General features: G+C 45.0%; 1 protein-coding gene across 1 annotated transcript in view; it reads left to right on the forward strand.

The window, feature by feature from the left end:
• Positions 1-27,014, forward strand: part of LOC115023495 (insulin receptor substrate 1-B) — a 36,613-nt gene extending 9,599 nt beyond the window's left edge. Inside the window, exons 2-4 of the mRNA XM_029454517.1 lie at positions 520-821; positions 1,361-4,550; positions 24,105-27,014. Of these exons, the coding sequence (XP_029310377.1) occupies positions 520-821; positions 1,361-4,550; positions 24,105-24,112 (3,500 nt within the window). The 3' untranslated portion in view covers positions 24,113-27,014. The remainder of the gene's footprint in view (positions 1-519; positions 822-1,360; positions 4,551-24,104) is intronic.
• The last annotated feature ends 280 nt before the right edge of the window (positions 27,015-27,294 follow it).

Consider the following 27,294-nt stretch of genomic DNA (forward strand, 5'->3'; position numbering starts at 1 on the left):
TTCCCTTGTTAAGCATTTTCCAAGTTGGTTCACTTATGTTTTTCCACAACGGTTGCTTTTCTTTCGTAGTCATCATTTTTGTGCGTGGCTTCAGTTGTCAACAGTTTAATCTTTCCACACTGTGTGCTTGTATATGTGTGTGTCTGGATGTCTGTGTGTGGTTGACAAATGAGACCCCATGTATGGAGCCTGCAGGCACAGTGATCAGGTCTCACAAGCTCCTGCATGCTCCGTTTAAACTTAGATCTGGATAAAAAATCTGTGAAAAGCACAATATCAGCAGATCTTACATAATAAAGGCCCTTTGCCCTCCACTTACAGGTAAATAGTGGTGGTTTCACCTGTTGTTTCCTTTGTTCACAGGTGCATGAAGGTCATGTCAGGGCTTTTTTGTAGCCAGTGTTCTTTCATTAATCCTCCTCTATAACATTTTTATTACCTCTGTTTTTTTCCAATCAAGTCATTTCCACTCACTCAACAACCTTTTAATCTCATTCTGTCTTTGCTCTGTCCCTGTAGGTAAGAACCCCACTGACATCGAGGAGGGTGGGGACTATGGAGTGCCCAATCCTGGGCCTGCATTCAAAGAGGTGTGGCAGGTGAAGGTGTGGCCAAAAGGCCTGGGTCAAGCCAAGAACTTGGTGGGCATCTACCGCCTTTGCCTGACTGATAAGACGGTCAACTTTGTCAAGCTCAACTCTGATGCTGCCGCCGTGGTGCTGCAGCTGATGAACGTGCGGCGCTGCGGCCATTCAGAAAACTTCTTTTTTGTGGAGGTGGGGCGCTCTGCCGTGACAGGCCCGGGCGAGTTCTGGATGCAGGTGAGCCTGTAATCTCCCTTTATGTTGAGAGTTGCACCCTCCAATCCCCCATGTACGTAAAGAGCCTATAATCAGAAAGTCAGAGGAACTGTAAAGTTACCCAAGGTTGGGGTTAATTTTCATGTAACCCTACATTATGGCGCAATTTATAAAGGTTGTTGCTTGACTGTTACTTAAGGTGGAAATTAAAGGCGATGGAGAAACTGTACTTTGGTATTGTTTTAGTGCATTAACATGAGGTCTTTCAATTTTAATACTCAATCTTAAACCAATTTAACTTCACTAAACTGTAGTTAAAAGAATCCCAGAAGGTATTAAGATAATGATAACTGTCCTGATTTAGAAATACTCCTTAAATACAAATGTTATTGAAATCCAAACATGGTTTTCCATGAGAATCAGAAACGTAAATGTCCGAAGAATATTCAGTTTAAAGTCTTTCAGTGGTTTGATTTGTAACTTAGAATTAATTTACAAATATATTTACCAGAATTTTGATCTGAGTTCACTGTCTGAGAGGTTTCTGTGTCATGTCTTAGGTGGATGATTCGGTTGTGGCCCAGAACATGCATGAAACCTTGCTAGAGGCTATGAAGGCACTGAGCGAGGAGTTCCGCCAACGCAGCAAGTCTCAGTCAAACTCCGGCCCTGGAGGAGGTGCTACTGCTTCTAACCCCATCAGTGTTCCCTCCCGCCGCCATCACCCGAACCCTCCTCCCAGCCAGGTTGGCTTCACCCGCCGGCCACGAACTGAGCCTTCTGGAGGAGCTAACAGTGTAGCAGGGGTCAGCAGTGCCAATGCCTCTCCCACCCCACGGCATAGCTTCCCGAGGTCTCGCACTGCTAGTGATGGGGGGAAAGGTGAGGATGGGATGACAGGAACCATACCGCTCCCAGGGCCATGCTCTAGCCCCTCCACAAATGGCTCTTGCGCCACTACCCCAATCCTCAGGTCAAAGTCAGCCCGTTCAGCCCCCACCACAGCTGCTAAAACTCCTCTTGGGTTGATGCGTTCCATCTCCACCCCAGCGCCCTCCCCAGCTCCAAGCCTCTCCTCTAGCTCTGGGCATGGCTCTGAGTTTGGAGGCGTAACATCTGCTGGTGCTGGTCCTGGTGCCTACAGTCGTGTCCCCTCCCATCACGCCTCTGTCTCGGGCTCACCCAGTGACTATGGCTCCTCAGACGAGTATGGCTCTAGTCCTGGGGATCCCACGCTCCTCCCCTCCCCGAGCCTTCCCGGAAGCTCTGTTGGTAGCACCGGCAGCCAGTCCCTTGGTGAAGAGGGAGCCAACTATATCCTAATGGGGCAACGTAGTGGTGGCAGTGGTAATGGCAGTAACCAAGGGAGCTTCACATCCAGCTCCCTTCCAGCACCTGGAACACCTGCCTGTGGCTCCCAGCCCCAGACCAGGAGAGTGCTGCGCCGCTCCTCCAGCCGTGAATGTGAAGCTGAACGTAGGGTGCTGAGCAAGCGGGCTTCATTACCTCCCATGGCCCTGGAGAGGCTGGCACCTCGTCAGCGCAGAGCTGAGGAGCCAGCAGATGAAGATTCGGCCGATTATGCCATCATGTCCAGGAGCACCAGCCGCGAGTCCTTTGCTTCCACCTCCTCTTCAATACCAAGGGAATCTGTCATTGGTGCTGGGTCAGCAGGGGGGGGGGGAGGTTACTTGGATGTAACGGGTGAGTTTAAAAGTGAAGTGGGTGGAGCAGCCAGTGGTAGTTTAGATATAGGTGTGGACAATGGGTACATGTCCATGCTGCCTGGCGTCACTCAGCCTCCAGTATCCCTGTCGCAATCATTAGCTGTCTCTGTCCCGGACTCAGATTCTAAACCTGCTGATGACTACATGGCTATGACCCCAAACAACAGTGTGTCCCCACCACAGCAGATCCGGCCTCCACCAGCTTCTGATGGCTATATGATAATGTCCCCCAATAGCAGCTGCTCCCCTGACCAGCGTGGAGGTCTCTCTGGAGGAGCTTGGGTGGGCAGTGGTAGTGCAGACAGCAGGGCAGGTAGTGACTATATGAATATGTCTCCAATCAGTGCACGTTCTGCAAATGGCAGCCCCCCACCACCTGAGCACACTTGTCATTTGGAGACCAGTTCTCAACAGCAAGCACCTAAAATGGTGTATTCCTACTATTCCCTTCCCCGCTCATACAAACATAATCCCTCTGCTGGACACTTTGACGATGGGCCCGGACGAGGCAGAAGGCCCAATGGGAGTTGTAGTAGGGGAATGGGTGGAGGTAGGACTATGGGAACGTGTCAGGAGCAAATGGCATCAGGCAATTCAGTGGTTGGACGCCACCTGTCACTTTCCTCTTCCTCATACTCCTCCAGCTCAGCCAGCAGCGAGAGCCTCGGGGAGAGTGAGGACCGAGCTACCCATGCAGTGAGCATGGCTGGGGGACCTCAGTCCCTTGATGGTAGTAAGCTCCAACAGAGACGGGGCTCTGGTGGATTGGCTAAGCAGGGTAGCCATAGTAGGAACAGACCAGTGAGCCTGTTTGTTGATGTATCTAAGGCAAACACCCTTCCCAGGGTTCGTGAGAACCCCCTGCCCCCAGAACCTAAGAGCCCTGGGGAGTATGTAAGCATTGAGTTTAAGGGGGAGAAGAGCAGCCAGACTGGGGTTGGAGGAGGGCGCGGCAGGGGTCTCAGGCATGGCTTTTCACTGCCTCATGGCTCAACCAGCAAGCATCCTCAACACAGGCCAACTTCTTGCTTAGGGAATTTTATCCCCCTCTCTCGTAGCCCCTCGGCCCCCATTACTCCCCCATCTGCCTCCGAGTATGTCAACATGGACTTGGGGCCTTCTCCGTGTCCCTCACCACTCCTCCTTGCTCCACTAGTTTTCCCCCCTTTCCACACACCTCCTACGCCACCAACTCTCGCTCATATCCCCAAAGCCTGTGATGAGGGTACTACTGGCCCTCGTGAAGAGGGGGCAGAAGTGGCTGAAGCCCCACTTAGGAAAAGCAAGGAAAGTGTCCCATCAGTGTCTGAGTTCCCAACATCCTGTGGAGACTACACAGTGATGGCCTTCAGCTTAAATAGCAACACCGTCCCTAGGTCATCATCCAGTATCTCCCCAAAATCCCCTTCCCCCACCAGAACTGATCCATCAGTTCCAGTGCTATCACGGGGTCTAGACTTCCCCCTAGCCAAAGCCGGACCGAACCCAGACCACGGGGCTAAAGTTATCAGGGCCGACCCCCAAGGACGCAGACGACACTGCTCAGAAACCTTCCTTGCCTCGCCTTCCCTCCCCACCTCTACCTCTACTTCCTCTTCCTCCACTGCCTCCCTCTTTCCAGAACATGCTCAAGCTGTGGCCCGCCGGCTGGGCTTTGAAAGCATGCTGTGGGGAAATGGTGCTGTGACTGATAACCCCACTCAGTTCGCCCTCCCTGGACAGCAGTCCCTTCCCACAAACACTCAGACTTCGTCCACAGAGCAAGGCCTTAACTACATAGACTTGGACTTGGCCAACAAAGAGGGCCCCCATTTGGGTCTGGATGGACCCTCAGGTACCCAGGCCCCCTCCCGCCTCTTCTCTGTACTGGGTGGAGGTTCTGGGGTCGGGGGAGTGGGTGCAGCCGTTGGCAGCAGCAACAGCAGCAGCAGCAGCAGCTCAACACTCAACACTTACGCCAGCATTGACTTCTACAAATCAGAGGAGCTGCGGACGCATCAAAATGGAAACAAGGAGGGAACAGGTAAGACTTGCCTTTATTCTTTTAAAACACATTTGTAAGACTGTTTAGCATTATGTCTCTTTTAGCTTTCACTTCACACAGACACATTCTGTGATCTCTCTCTCCTTTTCTCTTCCTACTGGTGCTCTGTGACATTATTCATGTGGAAATAAATATGCTTTCAAGATAATCCAATGGAGCTCAGCCTCCCTTTCCATATCTGCTTCTAATCAGACTTCACCTGGCGCCAGATTAGAATTTAGACACCAGTCTGATTTGTATGACTGTCTGCTTAATCCACAACGTAAAATATAGATTGTCTGCTCTGACAATTCATAAATGCATTTCCCTCTCTGGGGCTTTGTGTACTGCTAAAGGCATATACACACCTTTTACCTTATGCGAGTTTGTAAGATGCTAAAGGCCAGACAACCTTTTGGGATATCTATGAATATCAATATTCTGAAAATGACTATTGATCAAGGCTTCCTTTTTGTGTTTGAGTGGAGATTCAGGAGACGTTTGTTATACATATATGACAAGCGGCAGAATCCTTCTGCTCCACATGAGCCATTGTTTTCCAATGAGGAGAGCTGTCGCAAACAACTCACCACTGTCATAGTCTTAGCAAAGGAAACCATTCAGACCTACCATTGAAGCATTCTACGCCAAGTTCATTAAAGTTGAACTTTGACCTTTTTTTTTTCGGTTGACCTGTTAACCTAAAATCCTCTAATGTGACATGAGAAGAAGAAAGCAATGGAGGAGAAAATGATTCTCCCATTAATCACATTTCAGATGTTATTTTATGAGTTTCCAGAACGCTACTACTTTTAAATGATGATGACTTTATGAAGGAAAGTATGCAAGCATTCAAGTGAGGTTGCCAGGTTTGTAGATGTGGCTATAAGAATATTGTTTACTTTGATTTGTACGTCGCTTAATCCAAGCTGAAAGCTGTGGTTGTTTAGTTTGGCTGACTACATGGCTTTTTTTTTTTTTTTTTTCTGTGGTCGCATATTAGAATGCATCCACAAAAATCTACTTTTTTGTTAGTAAGGGAGTTCAATAAGACCAGATGATACATTTTCATTGTATTTCAATTATTACTGTGTGGGGCAATTCTCTCTAGCTGTGGGGGACCACCACAGCTAAACAATGCCCCAACTAGGTCACTGTGAGACGTTTCCTCACAGATAAACATTCTCTTTGAGCCACTGTCTGCACTGAATTGGCCCGTTAAGAAATAGACGCCTGCAGTCTAAGCAGATAGAGCAGCATTTAAATGGAGTTGTGGATTTATATGCATCAGTAAAACACTCAGTAGTCTTACTTAACCTTCCACAGCCGGGCTCTTGTGATGAATGCATCCTGCCAAGCCTTGTTGTTTATGTAGCCCCGCTAGCTTCCACATGATTTGTACCGAAGGTTGTGTCAGACTTAAACCTCATGGGTTTCTGTGGCAAACATTTCATAGCCTGGCTCCACAGTTGGATTTAATGAAGAATTTGAGGCATTAGCAAAAATGTATCTTGGGATCCTGCGGTGAGTGCAGCACGACTGAGCGCAACAGTTGGTTTTTGTATATCACATATGGAAATGAACCATGGGGCTGCATCCATACATCGCCGTGTTGGTTTTATTGGGAAGTGGAGGCCATGTTGGTGTAAGTATTTTGAATATAAAAGCTAGCTGGCTACCACAGTGGGACCATATGGGCTCTGGCTGCTGAGTATGTCAGCGGGGCAGTGTGGGGGAGAATGTTACACATTGGCTGTGAATGTTGAGATGGGGCCAGTGTTTCACTCACACAGCTCTCAAATGCCTCTGTACAGTGTTCCCCCTCCTTTCATCCCTCTATACCGCCTCCCCCTCTTTCCTCCTCCAATAAATGATCCTTTTGTTCAAGTGTTTTTGCCGCGGTGGGCCAGCGGGCCTCAGCAAGGCCGAGCCCCAAGACTAGTGGACTATCCTGAAACTGTTTTCTCTTGCAGTCCATAATTCTTGGCCTTTCTATCTTGCTTTCTTGCTTATTTTCTATCTTTATCTCTTTATTGCTGTCTTTGTTTGTCTATTTGACTACTTGTCCTCGCACTTGTTCATTCTCTGACAGTCTTTGTCCTCATCTGACATCCAGTCTGACAGATTTTTGAAATTCCTTCCCTCCCTTCACTACACATACTGTTGAATTTTTTTTTCTCACAAAAACCTCTCTTGTGTTTACGCCTTCTGTCTTCCTTCCTTTTCACATTGTGTTTCCCTCTCTCCTTTAAATGCTCGAGACACTTAAAAATAGATTTTGGTGTCGCCCCGAGACGTTTTCCCTTTTGCTATAGAGCAAACGGCAACCAGAGAAAGACGGACAAAAGCAAAAAATGAAAAGCGAAAATACAGAGACGGTACATGGCAACCAGTCTATCCGTTACTACAAACAAAATACAGTCCAGAAACGATTAATTATCTTGTCTGTGTGGATCCTGTGTGCTTTTTTAAAAATAGTTCTGATCTGCTGTAATTACAGAGATGTTTTACCCAACAGGAACCAGCTTGCATCGGAAAATACTGTGTGTATGTCTCAGAGCTGCATACTTTTGGCACAGAGGGCTAAAGGCTACATTTGAACATCAGTAGTGGGACATGTGCCAAAAACAACCCTATTTGACGCCAGCTATGTAATGCTTAAAAAAACTCTTATGATTTAGATAATGAGGGAAAGCAGGGTGATCTTTTCACTCCAAATGACGTCCCTTAGACGTAAAATGAAATCTGCCACGATTGTGACGTGAACATTTTAAGGCTGCGTGTCTTTGTGTAGAAAACATGAGTCTGTGTTGATGTGTCTTCCTTTTCATGAAGTTCAGCCAAAGTGTGAGAGACTGTCATGCGGGTATTTCACTTTGAGTGCGTGGTGTTGTTTCCCACATAATGCGCTAGTGTTGTGACCTTCAAAAGAATGGAGTGAAACATAAGTTTAGGAAGTGGAGAGGATTTTTTTATCAGATAAAATGTTAATTTGATTAAATCATCCATAATTCCCACAATCTCCTCCAGAAAACAATTATTATCCACGCTTCCAGTCAAATATAACCCAAGATGTAATACATTTAAAACTTTCCTTTGATGATTTAATAATTAAACTGAGTGTATTTACTGAGTCCATGTTGTAGAAAAGAAAAGTACACATACATTCGTTTGGTGCTGGGTGTGTAATCTAGGTTAGACTAACAGCACTAGTAGTGTTATGTAAAACACAACCACGTGGACGTGGGACGTGACCCCCGATAGGGTGAGACTCAGGGCACAGTGTGTGTCGGTGTGTGCACTTGTTCATCTGTTGTGCTTTTTTTCTTTTTTTTTTCAACGTTGTTTTGTGCCATGTGCAGGAGGCTCATATTTATACAGAGTGTAAAATGCACACAGATGTGAAGCCAAAGCAGCAGGAGTGAACCTGTGGAGGACAAAACCAGACAAACCTTTAAGTACATTCACACATAAACACAATCACGTTGGTTTATTAAGAATTTTTAATCTATTTTTGTATTTTCACCAGCTTTTATTTCCTATCAATTTAGCATTTATTTATTTAACGTGACCCAATTTTTTTTTACAGCAAGGGAGATGAGGCTAAAAGATAGACAGCAATGCATTTAGTTAAAGCTAGATAAAAGCATGATATTAGATTTAAACTATTTATTAGCCTCCCAGACTTTAGTATTCGACTTGTATTATCGACTGTATGGATATGGACAAGACGGGAGGTACACCCCCTGCTTCTTATGATTACATAATCCATATTAAGATGGAAATTAGCTTGGATTTCTCCGCATTGCAACTTTCCTTCATTAGCCTAATTACAGCATTACACAAGTGATTTGCCCCCACGGGAAGATGCAGCACAACCTGCGTAGTTACACGAGGACAGCAGAGATTCCTTTTCCTCGCCAGTTCGAGTAAACAAAATAATTCTGTGTTTTATCTAATATTGTTTCCAAACATTTACAAAGGTTTCTTCCAAAGTGGAGGAGGATCTTTTCACGGGGGAAGGTTTGTTTCTGTTAAAGTCTGGGACGTTTAGTTCTCTGAAGTCCGGCTTGCTTTGTTTGGGTGGTCTGTTCGGGGAGTCGGCGAACTCACACTGCACATAGCAACAACTCTCCTCTGTTTGGGTTTTTAGGGAGTTTTGAAGGTTGTCCGTGTATGCGTGCATGCGTGTCCGTCCCCACCGCACACATGTGTTTACTAGAGGACTCCAAGTACGAGATGTTTTTTCCCACTGACTTCAAGCACACGGACCATGTGATGAGGTCAGCTGCGTGCGCCTCTGCGGCAGCATCAACTCATTACGGGCCCTCGCCTCTGTCCAATTAGGCGAGACCGAGGGCTCGAGGAGTAATCTGAGTTGAATCCTAACACACACACACACACACACACACACACACATATACACAGCTTTGTGACGGGACCGCACATGGAGCAGCTCCAAAAAGAAATCCTGGTGAAGCCCGGTTTCTCACAGGACTTTACTGCTTTATTCTGCTATCAGCTGTGTGCAGAGATTTAAACAAACCTGCATGAGCCCATTTTAAAGTCTGCAGCGCTAGAATAGAGGACAGCCAGCCTGCACAGGCGCTGCAGTGGCACCACAGATCTCTTTGCAGCCACATCTGGCGCCATCATGGAGATCCACGGGAGAGTTCTGCTGTGTGAAAACAATGTGCTACATTCAACAGGTGCTGTAGAGTATGTTGAGTATGTTACAGGTCCAAATGTAAAAAGGTTTTTATGTAACCGTTTAATGTTAGGGAAGAGGTTTTCTTCTATTGCATCTAAAACGATTTGAATAAGTGTGTGTGTGTGTGTGTGTGCTGTTTCCTGAGGTCCTCTCTGCCACAGATATAATCTTTCATTGACTGTAAGAGAGAAGAATCTCTAGTGTGAGAGGGAGTGAGGGTGTGTCACCATGCACTCATTGAACCTTCATACACCATCAGCTGTAATCAGTATTGACCTATAACACCGAGTCTTCTGGCTTTGGATGGAAAATGTTTTCTCTCTTTGCAGATTGCGTATGTGCGGCAGTAATATTTACCTATTGCATCTCGCATATTTGCCTCCATACCGTTTCTATTTGCCTCATTTCGACAAACATCAAAAGGCCTTTTCATAAAGCGTTGTTGATGCTCAAACATTGAAGCTGGACACGCCGGTAAGTGCGGAGAATGGGTGAGGTAAAGTGGAGATGACTCGTAGGTTTTGGAAAGCAACATTGTACCGTAGAATTCTGGTTTTATTATCCCATAATGAGCTGAAATAACCTAAACGTTGATTCATAATATGAACCTTTTAAAATTTGACAGAAGTCTCCTGTTTTTTAAACCTTACGAGAAGAAATCTCCAGAACAAAGAACTACTTTCCTCTTTCGCTGTGTGACTGTTGTAATTGTGTGGAGGTGGAGGTTGTTGACATGCATAGTTTGATGTTTGAAGTCATGTGTTTGTTGCCTTGGCGATTACCACTGAAGAAAACACATTCTTCCGTTGCCTCTGACGTCTCTCTCTGTCTCTCTGCTTCTCTCACCACCCTGTTATCACCCTCCAGGTTTTGTTTTTTAGTCGCTCAGCTTCCCAAGACCTTGACCATGCTTCTGTACCCACCTCCCACCACATGCCATTTTTAAAACACACTCCCACACTTTGACGTTTCTGCTCGGTTCTCCGTGTTCTTGCTGATAGTCGCGGGAAAGCGATGTGTGTGTGACGTTGGCAGCATATTCACGAGGTCAGGGCGACCTGCAGCAGACCTTCATTCTTTAGCTCATCACATGAAGCCTGAAGAGGGACAGATCAGCTGATAGGACAAGGTGTGTGTGTGTGTGTGTGTGTGTGTGTGTGTGTGTGTGTGAAATTCCAGTAAATCCACAAAGCCAATGGGGGTCAGATCTCGTTTCCGGTAGTGTAACAGACACATGCTCTACTCCACAGTATCACTTACATAATCATTAAACACACACACACACACACACACACACACCTTATCTATTAATGTTTTATTATCACTTGCTGTGTTCAACTGAAAGTTAAACACAGATGTACACAACAAGGGCGACGCAAAAAACGAGGAACTGGAGCTACTTGGAAGAAATCAATATTTGAAGTCGTGTGTGTATCAAACCACGAGCAGCAAATGCAACAGTACATTTCAATGCAAAGTACATACCAAGTACAAACAACACAACTATACTTAAGTCGTGATAAAAGTGATTAAAAATGAGAACGGTAATGAACCCAAATAATCATAAACAGATTGACCAGCAGATTACAAAATGATATGTCTTTGAATTCCAAGAAACGTCTGAATTGACGTAGTTTTGTGCGTGTTTTTAGTTTATTTCTTCAAAGATTAACAGCTCTTTTTCAACAATTAATCCCTCACTTACCCTTGTGCCTATTAGGGGTTTAAGAGCCTTGCTCAAGGGCTCCTCAACAGGAGGTGGTCCTCTCCCCTTTTGTGTGTGTTTCTGGTGAGCTGGCGGCCCGAGCGAATGGTAATTAGGTTGTAAAACCTCGGCTAATGACTCAGTACTCTAGTCATGTTTTGACTGACTAGTGCCTTATTTACATGCATTTGGCACACACACACACACACACACACACACACACACACACACACACACACACACACACACACACACACACACACACACACACACACACACACACACACACACACACACACACACACACAGAGACGAAGAGAGCGTCAGGGGAATGAATTGTATTGGCAGCTTGGTCAGTCAAAGAGGCGCCGCCGGACAGACTAAGTGTGTGTGTGTGTGTGTGTGTGTGTGCCTTGACGCCTTAACGCCTTAACCAGTCCACTTATCGTGGGATTAGACAGAAAAGCATCGTATTACCTGCGCATGCTTACTTTTTAATTCAGAGCTGTTTAGTTACATTAAAAAGTCTTGATTTATGTGCATGTAAACGCACATAAATAACACAAACACGCACACACACACACACACACAAACACTCAAGGCTGTGTGCTTTAATAAGAAAAGCTGAGACACATCATCTGAGCCAATCAGCTGTCAGGAAGCAGGGATCAGCCAAAAGCTCCTCAACTAATGGCCAAAGTTACCTTCAGTGACCTAGCTCTGACCTGCCTCGACTATACACACACACACACACACACACACACACACACACACACACACACACACACACCTCCTGTCTCTTTTGTTTATACGGTTTTGCTCATTCTGTTTTGAACAAAGCCCCTTTGCCCCGCCATGCCTCTCTACTCCGCTCTCCAAACCTCTCTTTCTTCTCCTCCTCTTTCTCTGTCTCTTAGTGGACTATTTGTTCTCTCTTTCACACCAGACTTTTTCTTTTTCTTTCTCATAATCATGTTCCACAAATTAAAGAGCTTTGGGTTTGGGGGGGGGGGCGTGTGAGCCAAGTTTGTGTACAAGGTGTTTTCTGCTTAAATGAATAATTGAATGAATGAACCTCTTGTAGGGTCGCTGTGGAGCGAGGCCATTCATCAGATGTAATGTACAGATAGCGTTTAGTTAGATCACAGGAAGGATAACTCGCGGGACACGTGTGCTTTAAGAAAACACAGCCAAACGGTGGGAGTTTTCGGTCTGTGCCTTCACCGCTCGAGTTAAGGTGAGGCACTTGCTGAAGCCTGAATGTAGCTCTCATGTGTAGAATGCTAGATATCTGCTTTGTCAACGGGTCTGTGTTGTTTGTGTCACTTTGAAGTAGGAACAGTTTGACATTCTGCAAAACGCACTCAAAGACTTTCTTGTCAAAGCTCGGATGAAAAGATTGACACCACACATGTCTGTCCAACAACATTCCCGCACATTATCGCCCCCCCCTCCCCCCTTTTTAAAAGTGAGGATCACTAAAGTCAGTAGGATTCATCCTCTGGTCACCGTGGATATCGGTACCAAATTTCACGGCAATCCTTTCGATAGTTTTTATAATTTCAGTCTAGACCTAAAGGGGTGGACTGACAGGTTACAGTCACAAGAACTGACTTTGACTGTATGTACTGTATCTTCTCTCTATATGTGTGTGTGTGTGTGTGTGTGTGTGTGTGTGTGTGTGTGTGTGTGTGCTTGGCAACGAGCCAGCTCCCTGTATGAGTGCGATCCCGGCTACAGAGCGCTGATTGTGTGCTGTGGTATGGGATGTACGCCGGCCTCGGAGAGCGTCGGGCGCTGCCTAAAAGAACTAAGCAGCCACCCACCAACCTACCGGGGTTACTGAGGGCACAGGAGGGGAAGGAGGCGGAGGGAGTTTTTCACACACTCCTTCTTATTTATCCGCTTCTTTCCCTCCTCCTTCCTCACACTCGCTCTCCCTGGAAAACGTTTTTTCGTTGCATTATTTGAGTTTTTTTCTTTGCCATTCTTCTCACTCTGTGTTTGTTCCCCGGCCTCTTTTCTTCTCCGTCTCTCTCTGCTTCACCCATATAAACCACCCACCCCCCCTCAACCCGCAAACACACATCTCTGCTGGGTCTCAGGTGATTGTGTTGATGTCAACACCGCCACAGTGTCTCTCCCCACGTCTCCACTATGATCTGTGTGTGAGTCTCATTGGTTTCGGGGCCAAGTCGTCGCTCAGCTGCTACTTTCCTAACTGGGTTTGTCTGTAAAGAGCTTAGCGCCGGTGGGCGTTGGAGAGCACTAAGCTGATTACTGTCTACTAACCACTTCTCACATGGAGACCGCGTATGTACGTATGTGCACTTCTGTTGGGGTATAATATTGTTAGTTTACGTGGCTGCATGCAGTTTCCGTACATATTGGTGTGGGTGTGTGTTGCAGCTTGAGCTGTGCTGACGTCGTAAGGATAAGGTGGAGGAGGCTCAGGGGATGAGAGGAGGTCAGAGTTGATCTCGGGGTCAGCTCATGTGCCGGTGAGAATACAGTTAAGGCTCCTGCAGAGGGGTCAAGTTAGTCTCAGAGGAGTGGCCATGAAATGTCTTTTTCCCCACTAGGGCTTTGCCAGTAAAGCCTCGATCTAGAACTAGACCGTTGTGCGAAGAGTGTGGAAATTGAGTGTTGCAAATTAGAAACAAAAAGTGAAGACCATGGGACCATCTTTTAACACCATATGGATTGCTCAACTCTGACTGCCTAGAGAGGGAAACTATAGACTTAAACACACAAAGCCTACAGTTCAGTTACCTAATCCTGACACATTGGACCAGGATCCACGTTCCCTGCTGCTCTGTTCAATGTGATCAGGAGGCCAAATTGACAAAGAGTCAAGAATTTCATTTCAGAGAAGAAAAAAACACCACAGAACATTTTCCAATCTGGACACGTGGACAGAGAGTTTGTAGATGAACCCCCGACTGTTCCCCTCACACACACACACACACACATGCTTCCTCTAGCCATCTACATGAAAATATGAACACACTCAAAGTACAGCCCCCACCCCCCTCATCTGAACACTTTCCATAATCGAGATCACTGAAGTCTTCTGTGTGGTGATTGAGAGAAAGAACAAACAGTCCCCCGACCCGCCGTATATAACTCATCAGTGCAGATCGAATAAAGTAGCCGTGGTGTTTGCTCACCGCTGCCATTATTGGCCTAAAAACGATCGTTAACCTTTAGAGCGCCGCCTTACCTCCTACGTCACCTGCGCGTCAGCACGGTTAACCGGGCTTCAGTGGTAGAACTAACAGCTTCCTGTGCTTTGCAGAGCTTTCTTAATTAAATGGAAGTGTGTGTGTGTGTGTGAGTGTGTGTGTGTGTGTGTGTGTGTGAGAGAGTGTGTGTGTGTGTGTGTGTGTGTGTGTGTGTGTGAGTTCCTTATAGTGCAGAACCATTAGCCCATTTAATGAATAGTTGATTTACCAAGAACTAATGTCAAGTGTTTCTTTATTTCAAATGATTTGTTAAATATATTCTGCATATATATCTATATAGATAAAAGCAAGCTTCTCATTTTCACAGCTGACGTTAGCCGATCTTATGAGGTTTAGCTAGGTAGTGCAAGCTAACGCTGCTAACCATTAACCTCACACAATAATGTAGTTAGCGAATGACCCGCCTCTTGCCTTTTGGAAGTAGCTCTAGGTTACTGTTGTTGGTAGTTAGTCAGGCATGCACGTTAAAGTAGACAAACACGTTTTTATCCATACCTTACTTTTTTGCTTGTGATTTGGGTTTCAGTGAGACTAAAAGCCCCACCCTCCAAACACTTCACATGCCTAGAATCCCTTTTACTAGAGACCCATGCACATTGGGAACAAAGAGAAGCTCCATGTTAATAGTTACCCAGCTCATTATCCTTATATATATTCTTATGTTCTCAGCAATGTGTTTTCCCCTAGGTCAAATGTTCAATGTCAGTTTCCTTGGGTCAATATTTTTGTATCACCCACCTACAGCTAAAAGCCTGCGGCTGTTATGACCCTTAAAACCTACGCCAGTTCTTTCATTAATATCTCCACAGTTGCTGAACGGATTTTTACCATTCAAACTGCATTTGAAACGTCCATGTCCCTTTGTCCTTTTGCAATCTGCAAGGATAGCCGTTACTAATCTCTTATGTTAGTTTATCTCAAGACCATAGGTCGCTGGGTACATGGGGATGACCCCTATTCACACCTAGTTACACATAAACTGCTTAAACTGAGTGCCGGCAGCAAGGATTAACACTATCAGGTAGAGCGGCTGAACCTGCTTGTGGGAGATGAATTGTAGGCATAAATAAATAAGTCATTTGGATTCAGCAGCTACGCCAAGCTTTTGCCATGCTGTGATGTTTGCCAGGCTCTTATTATTCTTTGGCTCATGGAAACCACACCCACCCAAAACAAACTGACACCATGTCGGTTGAATATCTGCACACATGTTTATTTATTCATCATTTAAATGAACATCATCTACATGTTTTCAGGCATGTTTGCAAGTCTGTGCGTGTGTTTGCCTTCCGTGTAGACTCGAGCCATGCATGTGCCGCTTGCCCGTACGTCTGTGTGATGTCCATGAGCACACGTGCATCTCACATGTCTGTGTCTTTTTACGCTTCAGAGAAACCTGATGTTCTGTTTCTGTTGACCATCTCTGGAATCCACAATTATATCCCCCACACTTCACATCTCCACAGCCGTTAACACAATGTTCTTCTCCGCTGCAGAAAAAGCACAGCACTTAACCAGAGCATTAAAAGCCTTGAATAGGCAGAGGCGAGGAAATGAAACGCGCACAACTCTCCTCTTTACTTATTAGTTATATACGTGGTCAAGAACAAACAAGTAGAAATAGCACATGGAGGAGATGGAGGGGCGGCGCACATCAAATCTGTGCGTGCAGTCTCTGTTTACGGTTTATGTCCCTGATGAATTTCATTTTCCATTAATGAAATTGTTTGTATTCATGACCAGTTGTCATCCAGAGGAGCTGAAAGAAACGGGACACGAGTCGTGTTCCCCAGCTGAACGCACTGATTGAGTGTGAACAAGTGGTCGTCATCGCCACGGGGTCGTACTCTTCGCCGTGTCCGAGCGTGGTGGTGACATCGTGTTTCTTTTTTTACACTTTACGCTGATGGTGGTGGAGCTGAGGGCTTTTTTTTTTGGAGTCCAGCAGAACATGAATATGAATCGTCACCTCCTGTCCAAAACAACACACACAGAGCAATGGGCCGGCCGTGCGTCATCATGCTGCTCATTTACATGACGTCGGGACTTCATGTCCACGGGGATCTTACTTAATACACCTCTGTGACAGAGTATGGTTCCAGGGGAAAATATCACGTTGATAGTGTTGGCTCGCCTGTTTCCTATGCGTCTGTGTGGATTTATTTCCCAGTCATAAGCTGTAGTAATATGTTTGTGCAGCCATGACCCAAGCTACCATTGTCGCCTAACTGCCCAGCTCTACTCCACACACACACACATACACACACTTGCGGTGCATTGACTCATACGTTACACTCATAACCAGCGAGTCCTGTTATTGTGCCATCTGACACTTGCACCCATGCCCTTATTTAGTACGCTTCTGACGTTATATTTTTGTTTCAAGCCGTCTTCATGCATGTCCGACTTTATCATAAAACCAACCGCACGTACGGAGCAGTCCTGAAAGGAGCCTATTAACTACACATCACACGTGCGTTCCAGCACAACTGAACAGCAATTGGCCCTCTTAGTTTTTAGTTCAAAGTAAATGTACTAAACGTTAAGGACAGAGGAGGGATAGAGCATGGCTTAAGACAAGATGGAGACGAATAGAAAGGAGAGGAGGACTGTTTTTTTCCTACGGTGGAGACGAGGAGAGGGCGAGAAGCGTCGCTAGCGGAGCTTCAAGAAGGTCTGTAGATAAATATTTGCGGTGCATGTTGGCCAAGTCTGGCAGTTCCACCACAGTCAGCCACACATTGACATATGCACACGCACACACAGACACTCATGTCTGACTTTGTGCATGCGAAGTCTGTCAATGTGTTAGCACACATTCAAACTCCTGGTTACTGCTCTTAATAAAGCCACATGCAGTAACTTAATACGAATGGGGCAGCTTCTGTGATGTGCGTGGGCGGGTGGGTGATAGAGAGTGTGTGTGTGTGTGTGTGTGTGTGTTGCGGTATAAGGTGGCAGGGTTGTCTCTATTAATAATTACACAATTCATCATCAGACTGGCAGAGGCCAGAAGCTGGCACGTGGACACGCACACACAGACACTGTGAAACACAGATTGGCATGGGTTTCTAAACACTCAGGACAGGATTTCCAAATGCAAACCAGATTCCACACTGTCAGCCCCCCCCTCACCCCTCGTCCTTTTAATGATCCAAAGGTTTGTCAATTGTCTTTTTCTGACTCTCAGAGACGGTCCAACAACATTAAGTGAGCCGATGTAAGCGCGAAGCAGGTCCGAGTTAGTGTGGTTGTGTATTAGTAATGACCTGGAACAACAGCGGGCCAGTAGTTGTTTACGTAATCCTGCTGACAATCCAACAAACCAACAAACATTAGCTTAAAGCTAACCCTCATACAATACTTTAATGTTGCACATAGTCCCTTACAATGAAAATAAATAATACAAAATCATATTCTGTCATCCTAATTAAAAACTGCATTAGTTATTAAAAGTATAGTAAAGTATTGCATTGAATATCAACGTGACTATTTGTAATTCAGAGTTAATTACAGAACGTAAAGACATTGTACGGCTCAGCATTACGCCTTTAACCATGAGGAAACTCCAGACAAAGGAACAACAGAATTATCCATACCGACTGTTATTTGAATAATGCTGATTCGACACAGTGCCTTGTGAAGCAAGACAAGAAATAAATGTCTCAACAGCAGCTCTGTCGCTCAGCTGCTTCTCTTAAAGATGGAGCAACAGCTTCTTGTGTTTCAGATTTTTTTGTCTATCAACGTCAGAGAGCGAGCTAGCTTTCTGGCAAAAGCCTTACTCAGAACTGAGGAACCCACCTGCTTATGCTATCACTCTGTATATCACTTCCCTCAGTAGTGTGCGTGCGTGCGTGCGGTGCGTGCGTGCGTGCGTTGCGTGCAAAAGATCTACATTGGCAGAACTGGTGGAGTGACACAACACACATACAGAGAGAAATCTGTGGTCTGAGTCTGCATACAATGAAAATGTGTAGTGTGTGTGTGTGTGTGTGTGTGTGTGTGAGAGAGAGAGAGTGAATCCCCAAAAGCCCTTTAGTCCTGTTGGCTTTAGCTCTATGTGTCCTTTCCAGGGACAGGACGTCCCATGGCCTGATACTGTTAGACTATATTTACAACCACTGAACAAAGTTTCTTCTTAAACAGGTTTCAACATTTATACAAATCCAATGTGTTTTAAAGAAGTTCGCTTCAAAATGAAAGTACATCTGATCACCCTTGATTTGACTTTTGGACAGTTAAACTACAGTCGACCTACGAAACGCTCATTTTTAAGTTGTTTGCACAAATTAAATGGATATTTTATGTTTTTATTGGCACTTTAAAAGCAATTGCCCTCTTATCTTAGGTAGTTTGGTAGAAGGTTAAGATGCAACTACAGGCCCTATTTCAGTAAGTGTTTGCAATTAACAATTGTTTTTCATTATCGGCCAATTATGTTCTCAATTAATCATTTTGTCTATAAAATGTCCAAGTTTAAATTTCTTATTTTGTCAGTCTATTATTGGTTTTAATATGATTATAAAACCAAGAAAAGCAGAACATTTCAATATGTAAGAGGTTGAAAACCGCATTTTTTGCATGAAATATTACTTTTAATGATTAATCCATTCTCAACACAGTTGTTATAGTTGGTGTGAATCTGCACAGGAGCAGTGAACGTGGTTCTCACACAAATGCTATTTTTTTTCTCCGCACTCAGCACAGCTCTGTCTCTGTCTGTCTCTTCCTGTCCCCGCACATTCCAGCTCCTCTGTGTGCCATAACGCACCCACTCAGTCACTCCCACTGTGTCGCTGCATAATGAAACTAGCCTGCGGTCTTTTTTTTCTTTTTTCTTTTACACTTGAATCATTATATAATTATATAAAACACAGACAGAAATTTCATTTAATGAGTTAAAGCTTTTAATATGTCCCGTTAAAACCTGTGTTTTTTTTTTTCCAACTGTACGCTTCGCTGTACGGTATGTACATATACGTTACACACTTTCCCATACAAACACACCTGGATAATAGGTCGTTGTGTAGCCGTTGCAGCTGCAGCAAGTGTGATTGACAGCAGTGGCGTTAAAGGCGAGATAGAGAATGTGTGTGAAAGTGCAATAAGCACACACAGCACTCATCTTTCAAACACCACGCAACCTGCTCTCCACTGCCAACGGCACAGTGTAATGTATGGAACAGCTACAGCTAGACAGGAAGGGAAAGGTGCTGCGTTCACTGTTCTCATAATGGGGGCGTTTAAAACAATAAAAAGCTTCCCGTCGGACGATTCGTTGGTGGTATTGTAACCGCCTTCATTTTCTATAAAAGACAACATTATGAAATTGGTCGTGCTCCTCTTCTTTACTTCCCATAAATCACTTGTCAGTCAAGCATGGAAAGTACTGCAACGCCTTCTTCCTTTGATTTTCTGTTGATGCCTTCAGCTTTGCCAATCGATGCTCACCCGAGGGCCAGCTGTTCTTGTGTTTAATCCAAATAAACTGCTGCTGGTGTTTCTTCAAACACAAGAAAGGCCTCTTTTGTCCCAGAAGACTTTTCCCAGAGAGGTGTGTCTGCTTATACCTGTATAGGGCGAGTTGATAAAACCTTTGCGTTGAAAGGAGCCAGTTGAGGTGGTTCGGGCATCTAGTAAGGATGCCACCTGGGCGCCTCCCTAGGGAGGTGTTCCAGGCACGTCCAGCTGGGAGGAGACCCGGGGAAGACCCAGGACTCGGTGGAGAGATTATATCTCCTCACTGGCCTGGGAACACCTCGGGATCCCCCAGTCGGAGCTGGAGGATGTGGCCCGGAGAAGGGAAGATTGGGGTTCCTTACTGGAGCTGCTGCCCCCGCGACCTGACCCCGGATAAGCGGTAGACGATGGATGGATAAAACCTTTTTTTATCAACCAATCCAATTCATTTTTAGGTTGAATCAACATTGGCGTCGACAATGGAAACACAAAAACATACAGCGGAATATTTCTGCAACTGCAGAACACGCCTTCTTAATGCACCTAGTTGTTTTCCTGCATTACATTGTTTCTACGTCTGTCTTCAGATCTGTCATATCATCAGTGGAGTTCCATCAAACCGGTTGAATGCATCTCTGAGTCAGCGTCCTTGACACTCAAAAAGAATAAATGTGAAAGCTTGCACTCCTCCGAAAGTCTGTCCTCTTGAGTATCACGCTCTCCTTCCCTGTAGACTTTAAAGAGGTTCTAGCTTGCATTTTTGCAAACAAGGCTGTGGGTTCATTCTTAACTTTGCATTGCAGACCCATTGACCCATTAGTGACTTTGTTTTTGAACTGGTCCGACAAATGGAAGAGTAGGAAGTGGGGGCTGATTCGTGTGCAAACTAAAGAACACGCTCGATCAAAACCTCTACAGGGTCCTGCACGAGGACTGAAATGGAAGTACATGATGGGTGTTGGGCACGGACAACAGAGGAGTGGGTTTGGCTGCACGGGTTGTTTTACAAGTTACTTTGGATGATCTGATACTTTTTGTTTTGCCGTGAAACTGGGTCATTGCAACCCCTTGTAACTGTTGGACAAGCGGCCTTCAGCCACCGCCCTGCACGAAGAAGCAACCTCTTTGCAAACCATCTTCTTAAGCCCAAAGCCAGCGAGTGTTCAAATCACATAGATTTTGGGTGGAGTATCGCCTTTATCGTCATCCACATAGGTGCCAGATTTATGACTAACAAATAAGTACCGTGAAATCGCACTCATAAACCGTAGTCGCACTGCGAACATTATATCTTCATAACTGACAGACTTTCTGGCGTCATTGGAAGAAATTAAAAGAAGTGACATATGAGCTCTTCTGCTGCTTCAGTCTGCCTGTGTTCATTCAGTGTATTTGCAGCTGTCTCGTGGCTGAATCCGGGCAAATGTTGTACTTTTGTACCAACCTCTTATCCGCTAGATGATTTAATGGAAGCAAGTTTAATAACAGTACTGGAGGATTGCAAGCGCTTAAGTCTCTGACAGCAAAAAGATGCTGTCATTGTGGAAAAGCAGTGGGCTTTTTTTTACATCCTTATAATATTGTAATTCCTTAAATATTTCCAGGAGACAGCTCCTTGCTTCCCTCAGCGTGTAGGTCAGCGGTCAGAGATGTCTTCAGAGCGGCGCCCTTGGAGCTGAAAGAGATTTGGTTTCTTGCAAAAAAGAGATCTCTGCAGGTTAGATGATTGGTGGTTGAAGAGAAATCTCTCAAACCACTTGATTTCTTTTTTTTTCTTTGCCCGAGTGCAAAGCACAGATTAATGCATCCAAGAAGTAGCACATGTTCTGCTTCGGGGCTCACAGTGTGCTTTTTGAAAAAGATATAGCGATAAACCATTGGGGATTTCCAGTCATCTCTTCCCATGTGAAGTCTGTCGTACCAGCGCTGTTGCTTCCTGCAGGTTGGTTGAGAATACTACTTTGTTTGTTTTTCTGTAGCTTGTTTTCATTTATTGTAACCATATGTTGGGGTCTAAGTCCTGTATAGGTCCCTCTGAAATCTGATTAAACTCAAACTGACTAAGTGGCCAGTGGACTCGGTGACTCACATCAGCTACAGGGGCGGCAGGAAGATGACAGACTGACACACTCGATTTACGACCAGAGAAAAGGGTGCCTTTCAATTTTAGGCTGCCCTCGATTGAGACATCACATAGACCCAGACTCTCCTAATTACACCACACACAGACACACACACACACAGGCAGTTAGGGAACAGTTATTGGCTAGACACAGACTGTGGAGGCAGATAGCCTTTCTCTAACCTCTTGATTTAAACAGTCTGGCAGAGAAATGGGAAGAGAAGCACACATACACTGACACCATCCTCACCGCGGTCATTATTCCATCGATTTGCCCACAGATGGAGAAACGATGCAAGGAAATGAATGAGATCGATAGACAAACCGCCAAGGGAGGGTCAGGCTGATGGAAGGGGAAGCAGGGAGGGGGAAAAAGAAGGGCGATATCTGATTAGAGTGGAAACATTTCCTGTGTAGTCGCATACAAGATGGGTGCACGTGCGTAAGGATGAGGCATTGGAGAGTTGTTCCCTGTATAATTTCACATGTCTGTGTTTGGGGAAAGGTCATCATTAAGTGAATGTCATCCGCATAATTATAGTATCCGTCTCTGTGTTCCTTTTGTGCGTGTGGTTTCATGTGTGTGTGTGTGTGTGTGTGTGTCCATGGCAGTGCACCAGTGCGTTTCCAGCCTGTCTCCTCCGCTCCCTCTGGTTGGCTGGCTTGATTGTTTGTGTTGCTGTTTTCGAGCTGTCCCACTGAATGAGGGAGCCGCTCCACTCTGCTTTAGGCCGTCACGGCTTGGCCGGCTGGCGGGCACCGTCTGTGCGGAGGGGGGCTAAATATAGCTCACTGCACCAGGAAAAGGACTAACTGGAGAGAGAGAGAGAGAGAGGGAGGGGCATAAATATAGAGTACCCTCTTGCAATTAGAGAGTCAAGCGCTGCTGGGAAATTTTAGGGAAAGAGACACATGGAACTCTCTCTCTCCGCCTGTTCTCTGTTCTAGCTTTGTGCATTAGTTGTTTTGGCTGAGTTGCCTTGGGTGTGAGTCATCACATCTGACAAGTTTAAAAGGCATCAACTAATCTTTATTGTCATGATCCTGCTTTCCATGCAAGGCCCACTATTATGCATTATGTCACTTTTTTAATTAACACATAGATGACAACATCTCAAAGTTGTGACAAAGCAATTATACGGCGCGCAGTAATCCTACTCAACAATGCGCTAATCAGAACGATAGCATAGCATTATCGTTTGTTTAAAGGGCCGTACACACCACTTGATAACTGCTATCTTGCAGGTTAATTGCAGGTCACACTGGGTTAAATGGGTCTAATCAGGTGTGTGTCACACTGTGGGATATCGGTTTATGACTGATATGTCAGACTTTGTGTCGGGTCAGCCAGTGTATCCTGCATAATTTAATTCAGTGTTCTGATTGGTCGGTTGGGCTTGTAGCAACATGGCATCATAAATTCTTGCCGTGACTCGGCCTAGAGAGATGTCAGCCTACAGGTCCGTCCAATGATAGCTTGTCGTCTTTCACAGGTGATTTCACAATGGTTCTCTCATGATTGGGAACTTTCTTTGCCCAAAATAGCACAGTTGATGGGGGGCTTTAATGGGCTGGGTCAAATTGCTGATGCAGGCCACCGAATTATGGTGCTAAAAAGGTGTTAGGGGGGGTGGATTTCAGACGTCGTTTAAAGCACACTGAGCCCTTAAATCAACTGTTGGTCTCGCAGTGCCAGCATTACAAGCAGAAGAATTCACCAGGTTTCTCTCATAATTGTTAACTTTCGCCCGGGACTGTCCAAAATCAAGCCGTGCATAAGGGTCATGAAATGAGCAGATGGCGGCTTGGCACCATGTGATTCGTCTGCTCTCTCAAGTCTGCAGTCCTGCTAATTCTACCAACTGTGCAGAAAGATTCGTACCTTTTTTGTTTTGTTTTTCTTGGTGAAACATACCCGTGAGCTCACATGTCCGATGTAACGTGAAGAGCTGACCCTTCTAGATGTTTTCCCTCGCACTGGCACACCCACACTTGACTCTGCAGCTGCAGCAATAGATGTTCTTACTTTCTCCTGCCCCACTGTTTCCTTTATCGCTTTCTTCCCCTCTGAATCTGAGTTCTTTTTCCATCTTATTTGGCTTTATTGTTTATTCCTGTTTTAGGGTCACTGTGTCCCTGGGCTGATAAACAGGCACTGATAACTTGCATTCAATATTATAATGAACCTGATAAGCAAGAGATGCTGTATATACATGTCATAATATTTATTTCTTCTTCATATCTGGGTTACTGTTTATTTTTCATCTAACCAAACAATATTCTCTCTCTCGCTCTCTCTCTCTTCCAGAGTGTTGATGTCAGTGTGTCGTCCCTTGGGAATCAATCTGGTGCCACTCGGAGAGCTTCACTTCGCCTGTTTCTTTTGTGACGACCAATCACGATGAGAGAGCAGCTGGATCGGACACACCCCTGAAGCACTTTGACAAACTGTTGGGGTTTCTCCCCCCCCCCCCCCGGCTTTTCTTCTTGTTGGTTTTGAAAACCAACAGGGATGTGTGCCAAATGACATTTTTGAAAAGCTATTTGCTGCTCTCATTCCTTGAGTGAAAGCCAATCAGAGAAGGGTACAAAAAAAAATTGTTTGGATTTTTATTTTTTTCAAGAGACAAATTCTAATCACGAAGAGTATGATGGTGGCAAGTGTATGAAAAAGAAAATTAATAGAATTATATATCTGCTCAAAAAGTGCCTCATTTTCAGATTGTAGCCATTTTACAAAGAACTTAAACTAAGCTTTGACGAACTGAAGCTTTGGGTTTTTTGGTGGGGGGTTTTTGTGCTTGATTTGATGTAGTTTCAAACAAAGTGCAGCAGAAGATATAGATAAAAGAGGGGTAGCACTGGTGTGAGCTTTTGCTGCGTTCATGTCATACGGGATGATTTAGGCGTTTACAACTTGCAGGCAATGCAAGAACATTATATCCTTCTCCGTACTTCTAATGTACTTCTCCGTCATTGAGCTCCAAGTCGGACAGAGAGTTCATAAGTATGACTTGTTCATGATGACATGAACAATATTTACGAGTTGTATACTGGAAATCACAATAAATCCGGTATGACACGAATGCAGCATTTTCGCTAACATTGATAATGGTAACGGTACTAGCCGATCTGCTGGCCTTCCTGTCTACTGTGAGAGATATTAGCATAGCCTGTGTTAGCATTCAGCTCAGTATAACTTGCACTGCTTTTATTTCTGTCTCTTTCTCTTTCTGTTAACTGTTTTAACAAAGCCATAAACCTAAAGTATTAAACACACAGGCTTGAAAAGGCACGTGTAACAGTGCTAGTGCTAGTTAGCTAAAGCCATCTAAGTCAGATTACTATATTAGCAACGTCCCAGGACGTAAATTCAGCGTCCTGCTGACCACAGCTCAGGGTTGAGACCCCTGATACAGAGCCAAGCAATCCCATTAATGCTATTAGCTCCAGACACTTGTGTCTCATTTAATCCACTTCGTCTCAGGATGTTAAATAACATTAGGTACGTACAGCCGAGGTTAGAGACCCTATCAATAGCCTTGCTAATGCTAGCTTTGTAGCGGTCAACACACTGCTTTTAGCGCCGGGAAAAGGGGGTCAGTTCTTATTTCAATTCCATCTGTACAAAATAATAAATGAAACTGCTAATTTGTTCTCAGTTATTTTATACATTAAGGTACCAAACATGCTAAGATTTTACACTTTTAAATTTTTTAACTGGTTGAATTGAAAGTGCTTTGACCCTAAATCCTTCTTTTAAACCGTTTCTATCTCCCTTCCTCCCTCCTTTCTGTCTTTTGCTTAGCGCTTACTTTAATCTCCGCTATGCATCAGCACTTAAGTGCCTGTCTGTCCTTTTTATCTGTCTGTGTCTCTGCCCCGTCTTAGTAGCTAGCACTAGCAGGGCTGTCCTAGCAGAATATATTAAGTCTATTTTTATGTGTCTATTTTTGTCACTTTTGGCTGTACAGTTCTCATGAAAATAACTTGTTTATGTTTGTTCGGTGTGACAATGATCTATCAGATGACTTGACTGACGCCCATGGCCCTAATCAGAGAAGTTTTGAACTCTCTCGTTGCCGGTAATGGAGGAGTCATTTGTCCCCAGGGCCGTCAGTGCCAAAACACAACAACAACAAAAACGACAACAAAAAAAGACTACGCTCCAACAGCACCTCAAGAAGCAACCTTCAGCTCAAGTCTGGGCGTATTGCTCTGTTTTGTTTTAAAAATGTAACCTTTTGTGTTCCCTCGTTGTTTTCTTTTGCGGCGGGGGGGAAAGAACTGACATATCTGGCCTCGCAGTCTGCTTATGTGACACTTGGAGATAAAGGTCATTGTGAGGACTCGCGTACGCTTTAACCTTGAATTTGCCTATGACTTTGACCCGAGGATTAAAAATGAAATGCATGAGGCCACTACAGAAAAAAAAAACAAAATGTCTAAATACATGTGCATCTATGTAGCTTCAAATTGTACTCATGTGTTTGTCCGCCTGTCCGTGGAAGTTCATGAACTCCCTCACTGTGTTCTCGTGTCTATCTGGAGCCTAGAGCATAACAACAGCTTTAACATGAGCAGGTTGGAAACTAGCAGCGGTTGATGATGCAGAAGTGTGGTGGGGGGGGGGGGGGGGAACTATTGAACTTCCAACCAGATTCAAGTCTTTCATGCAGACTTGCAGGCAAACACGTGGTCATTTGAAATGTTTCTAATGTCTTATGGAGATGTTCTCGTATTGAAACTCAGCAGTTTTCAGCCAAATGCTTGAAGGTACTTGTAGTTTAGAAAGAGAGCGCACAAACAGGCTTTCAATCATGACAAGCGGACAATATCATCCTGCCATTCAGCTCTGAGCATCTCATGAACCTTTGAATGAACGTTTTTTACTTTGTCAAACTGCCTGCACTCTGGAAATCCTTTTCTTTGACTGCCTGTGGCCAACAGAGCCACACATCATGACTAAAGTTCCTTTGGGAGAGCTCAGACGAACGGGGTTTAAGTGGCTGTATGAATTCATTCATTGCGTTGTTAGCGAGATGTTCATAAAAAGTGCAGGAACGTGCTGCTGCTGCTGTTCTAAATTGTTCTATCTCTTCCTCCTGTTCCCCTGAGGGATGGTACTGAATGGGAATTGTGAGATTTGCCATTGATGTAGACAGTTTTACTTCTGTTGCTTTAGAAAAAAAAAAAAAAAAAAAGTCAAACAACAAAAGGGCTTGTGGTTTCTTTTGTTTCTGTGACTTTGTGTCTGCGAAATTTCCTTTTGAGTGATGTAATGGGCATGGTTGTTGGATCAGGCTGAAGACGGAAAAACAACAGTGCTACTGATTTAACTCGGGGGGGGGGGAGGAGAAGAGCGGAAGATGCTACAATTTACGGGCTGAGGGAAGTGTGAACATCTGCATGGAATGCCACAGACACGGGCGGACATATGCCCCTCACACACTTGCAGTCATTGACTCGCACACAGACGCTCGTAGAGGCCTGCGACC

The sequence above is a fragment of the Cottoperca gobio genome, chromosome 18 (assembly GCF_900634415.1).
Source record: "Cottoperca gobio chromosome 18, fCotGob3.1, whole genome shotgun sequence".
In the NCBI taxonomy this organism is placed as follows: domain Eukaryota; kingdom Metazoa; phylum Chordata; class Actinopteri; order Perciformes; family Bovichtidae; genus Cottoperca; species Cottoperca gobio.